The sequence below is a fragment of the Adelges cooleyi genome, unplaced genomic scaffold (genome assembly GCF_023614345.1).
Source record: "Adelges cooleyi isolate 19-005CV unplaced genomic scaffold, UGA_ACOO_1.1 ACOO_flye_CR_arks_rails_tigmint_CR_PRNA_247, whole genome shotgun sequence".
In the NCBI taxonomy this organism is placed as follows: domain Eukaryota; kingdom Metazoa; phylum Arthropoda; class Insecta; order Hemiptera; family Adelgidae; genus Adelges; species Adelges cooleyi.
The window spans coordinates 97,158-102,183 of NW_026095912.1; the positions used below are offsets into that span (position 1 = coordinate 97,158).

Genomic DNA, 5,026 nt, shown 5'->3' on the forward strand with positions numbered 1-5,026 from the left:
ATGTTTATGAAAAAAGATAAAACCAATTTGTTATTCAATTTTTTTTAGGGTATAGAGGATTGTAATCATCCTATTCTACGAGGTGTGAACGTTTATTTTTGGAATGTTTTTACCAACAGCTTAAGTTACAAAAAAAGTAGGTTAAAACTTATAACTAATAGGTAATAAAAATAATAAGTGAACATAAATTATATCCAAAAATTTACCATAGTCTGGGTACATTTATACAATTTTTTTAACAAGGCTCTTTACTAAAAATTTATTTGGCCCAACTAGAAATATAGTAAGTCCTTATACTATAATTTGCTTCAACCAAAATTTTAGTTGGACCGACTATGCATTTTTTACTGTGTAACTAAAAGTTGATTGAGCTTTAAATTTATTAAAAAAGAAAATTAAAAAAAATTTTGAATTCCTATTCTGAGTAATATTAACTAAAATTTTTCCAAAATTTAATCAACGATCCTTAACTTTTTAAGTAAATATTTAAAACAAACTAACCATTAGGTTAGGTGTTAGTTTTAAAATTGCAACATTTTAATTATTTTCAAGGTAAAATTATATGGTACCCGTTAAAATTATAATATTTTATACCATTGGCAGTTTTTACAGTAATTAAATCATTCTGTTAGGCAAGATAAAACTACCATAATTATATTATTTAAAATATTAAAAAATTCAAATTTAAAAAATTAGCTGTTTTATTAATTTTATTTAGTGCGTTCTGTTCACGAGAGTTATAAAACGCCGCCTTCGGCTCGCGATGCGCCCCTTATCGAGCAAATAGATCACACTCACATCTTGGTCAGTGATATAAGCAACCTCTATCTAAGTGACAAGTGAGCAGTATTTAATTTGGTATATTAAAATTGTTATTTTCAAAACTTAGCGCGTTTATCTTCTATACATTTTAATAATACCGTAGCCCAAATCGTATTATATTCTGCTAGAAATAATAATATGTTATACTTTTAATATTAATATTTTTTATTGTTAATGTTAATAAGGAGGCAATATAAAAAAATATATTTGACTGACCTGTTAAAATAAATAGTTTCATCTTCTTTCCCCCCCCCCCTTCTGTATTTAATAATCTTCCTACCATAAAATAATTATTGCTTTTATTATTTCCCATAATAAACTAGTGACTAAGATAAGATTGAAATATATTAATAATTGTAAGACATTTTTTTTGTGCCAACTATCTCATTTCGAATAAATACAAAATATATTATTGCTTATATCATAGCTGCACTATTAACTAAGTTTAATACTTATTTTAGGTTTTCAGATGTTACTTTGGTTGTAGAAAAAGAACGATTGTACGCCCATCGTATTGTATTAGCCTCACGCAGTAAATATTTTAGGTATTTAATTCTTAACGTTAAGTATATTTCCTTTGTTCTTTCTTGGACGGGTGATAACTATTTATTTTCTGCTTAATGATTTTTGTTTATTTAGCTGTAGTTTTTGTACATCAGGTTTTAAGATTAGGATCAAATTAAATAGTATTAATATTGCGTGTTATTTTTAGCATCATGTTGTATGGAGGTCTTAAAGAAACCAACGAATTGAATGTGAATATAAGTGAAGCACCTGTAACCTTCTTTAAAATAATTCTTGGATATATTTATACTGGTCGAATAGATTTAAGTGCTCTTCAGGTAACGAATAGTCGACACAGTTTAGCGTTTATTAAACGGCACAAATATAATTTCAATTAGGTTTGTGGGATCGTTCGGGCTATAGTATGTGTTTAAGCGAAAAACGGTTAACAAAAATAGATTAAATAATTTTTTTAGTTTCAAGAGGTTTTCGAGTTACGTAGGATTGCTGATTTTTTCGGCGTATTAAACTTAAACCACTCACTGTACGAGTATTTGCAAAGAAGCATTAATGTGCATAATGTATGTTCGTTCCTTGTTTTGACACGACTTTATCAATATAAGGAGCTCGAAGTCAAATCACTCAACTTGATTGAAAACAACGTTTTGAAAATATTGCGATCCGAAGATTTTTTGTCCTTGACATCTGTAATGATATTTTTATAAGCAAAAAAAAATTCATAATTCTCGTGTTAGGTGCAAAGTTCAGAAACAATTTTTATTTTTAGGAAGCTCTTCAAGGAATTCTCAATCGTGACACGTTTTATACCAACGAAGTACGTATATTCAATGAGGTTTGTCGTTGGATCACTGAGAACCAACACGACCTGGATCGTGATAGTAAAATCAAAGTTTTATCGGCCGTCCGATATAATTTAATGAGTAATGAAGAACTGTCTGAGGCCAAGGAATCAAAACTGATTAGTTCGGATATAGTTTCAGATGCCATACAATTAAGAAATACGTTGTCAACAGATAAGCCTCAATTTCGGGGACAGCTAAGTATGCTTGCTGTTCGCACCAATTTGTATTTCATAAATCAGTGTTGGTGTCAATTTTTAAAATTTTTTTTAGAACCCAATGTGAGTCTTACTTTTGTGTCTCGGAGATCTCCAGATTCTCGTGGTTTTTCGGATCTATATAACAGATACGGTACTAATATGATAAAGTTAAATACTCCATCAACCATAAACTATATTGAAAAATCGTTATGGAATGAAGTTAACGTTGACAAACTAAAGTATGTTTTAAACTTTTAAGTATTTTTAGCTGAAATGGTCATTATTTTTAAAAAAACCAATGGAATAATTATTTACACATTTGTGTCTTTGATTCATGATTGATTTTAATTATGTATAACCAATTTTATTTATTGACGATATTTTTTATTATGAGTAAAGCAAAAGTATTTTTCAATGATTGAAAATATACATTCAATTCTTATTGTTTATTGAAAATTAGTTGTTCATACCTTGTTTTTATTAGGCGACAATTTTTTTCAAAACTCTGTTCCTTATATTTAATTTTGTATTTTTTTTTTTTTACAAATCAATACACTACAGATTATTTGAATTATTTAATATTTTAGGTGTTACTCTTATTACGTTGAAGTTTCAAGGGATGAGATCAATTGGACACGGGTTATAGATTATTCAAATTATAATTGTCGAGCAATTCAACGTTTGTGGTTTCCTCCATGCATAGCTCAGTATATACGCATTGTTGGAACCAACAGTTCTGCTAATGCGACTTTCAAAATTTGGCTTGTCAAATACAATACAGAAGATATGTCCACAGTGGAAATCGAGAACGGATTTGTCAGTAAGAATACCAATGAAGAAACTAATCTTCCCAATAAAAAAAAAGATAATTTATGTACAACAATTTGTCTAATTTATTAATTTCAACCAAGTTCCTAAGGACAACTATAATGTCGCTTCAGATTTTTCTGACGCAATTGTAATCGAAGGTGAAAATAATGTTAATAATATATCGCTATTAAATACATACTATGAAGACAAAGCTAGGGATGACAGCTACACATGGCATCGGCTGGAATCGGGTTGTATAGTGGTTCATCTTACACAACCATATATACTTAGTTCAATAAGGTAATAGTAAAATTATCATTTAATTTTTATAGCTATCTTTTGACCATGCTGGCCAGGCCCTAATAAGCCTTATTGTGATAATCTTTTTTATCGTTTCTAGTCGTTGGAATGGGTTTTTGATTTCATACACGGTCTATAAACAATTTCTCTTAGAATTTTACGTCTGTTTTCTTATTTCCTTCTCAAAATCTAAATCTCCAACTCGTACAAAATCATTATTCATTAGTATCATGTGTAATTAAATGTTTTGTCATTTCTGTAAGATCCTTGATCCAAATTTATTTATTAGGATGTAGTAACATCACTCGTCCAAATTTGCATTATTGCATTTTTTCTATCTAGACTTCTAAATGTATGTATTTTGATTTATATTCTAATTTGAAAATTTATCTGTAGTTTATTAAACCTATTAGCAATGTTCATGTAAATGGATAACATTGACACAAACCCAATTAAAATGATTTTTATCCTAATAACAATTAGGGCAATTTTAGTGTCTTGGATAATAATAGTGTAGATAATAATTTATTGTAATTAGCAGTGATAAGCTTTAATCAATAAATTATTATTCTAATAACTAGTTACAATAAAAAATATAATTTATTGTGTATTATTCTTTTTTTTTTTTTATTGTAGTATGATCTCTCATTTTGTTATGATTTTTTTCACCATCAATATTATTATTGCCATAATTGATAGGTTGCTGCTTTGGAGTGGCGATAACCAAGCCTACAGTTATACTATTCAAGGTTCTCTGGATAATCAGAATTGGCAAATGCTTGTAGACAAATCTGAGGAGCTAACACGATCTTGGCAAATTTTGAATTATGAACCCACACCGATGCTCTACATTCGTATAACTGGCGTTAAAAGTTCAACAGGCAATGTTAGTACTACTGATGGATGTGTTTTTCTAAACTTTTTATAACACTTATATGTTGTAGGATTTTCGTTGTGTATATTTGGAGGCTCCCAATCAAGTTACATAAGACTCCAACGTAGAAAACGATCGTACGGTAACAAATACTTTACTGTGTATATTTTTTTACTATCATTTTGGCGAAAACTGAGAGAGAATTTCATTTTTCAGAATAACAACGAAACAGTCGCTTGAACCGAGTTCTAGTTATAAGCATACTTGTGTTCGTTACAATGATATTTTTCTCTTTTATATTAATTAGTTTTTGTTTTGTTTGTTAATGTAAATCAATATAAGGATAATCGAATTGTGTAAGAATATGTATAATTTTATATATATATTGTAATTTTGGTCTAAAAATATTTCTTTCTTTCTATAAATTATTATATAGTTGTATACTTGTCACACCTTGAGTCTTTTTACCATACCTAACAAGCAAAATAAAAAAAAAGGCGCTACTTCTTCTAGAGGAAACAGTTTATGGTACTTTCTTCGGTTTTTACTGTACTTTTACCTAACACTTCGAATGAAGAATATAACAATATTACATGTTATATGGGTACTTAAAACTTTTTTTTTTTGTTACATCGAAATACAGTAGTCAAATTACG

General features: G+C 28.6%; 1 protein-coding gene across 1 annotated transcript; it reads left to right on the top strand.

Moving 5' to 3' along the window:
* The first annotated feature begins 1,538 nt into the window (after positions 1 to 1,538).
* On the top strand, positions 1,539 to 4,654 carry LOC126836912 (BTB/POZ domain-containing protein 9-like). The gene is made up of 8 exons (XM_050570633.1): positions 1,539 to 1,664; positions 2,114 to 2,387; positions 2,460 to 2,625; positions 2,974 to 3,206; positions 3,298 to 3,496; positions 4,196 to 4,382; positions 4,441 to 4,512; positions 4,587 to 4,654. Exons 1-7 carry the CDS (start codon positions 1,539 to 1,541, stop codon positions 4,483 to 4,485), a joined length of 1,230 nt encoding a protein of 409 aa, XP_050426590.1. The 3' UTR covers positions 4,486 to 4,512; positions 4,587 to 4,654.
* Positions 4,655 to 5,026: the final 372 nt, after the last annotated feature.

Coding starts and splice junctions, on each gene's coding strand:
- LOC126836912 (XM_050570633.1), top strand. CDS start 1,539: ATGTTGTATGGAGGTCTTAAAGAAACCAACGAATTGAATGTGAATATA. Junction 3,207..3,297: donor AATCGAGAACGGATTTGTCA/GTAAGAATACCA, acceptor ATTTCAACCAAG/TTCCTAAGGACAACTATAAT. Junction 3,497..4,195: donor TATATACTTAGTTCAATAAG/GTAATAGTAAAA, acceptor CATAATTGATAG/GTTGCTGCTTTGGAGTGGCG.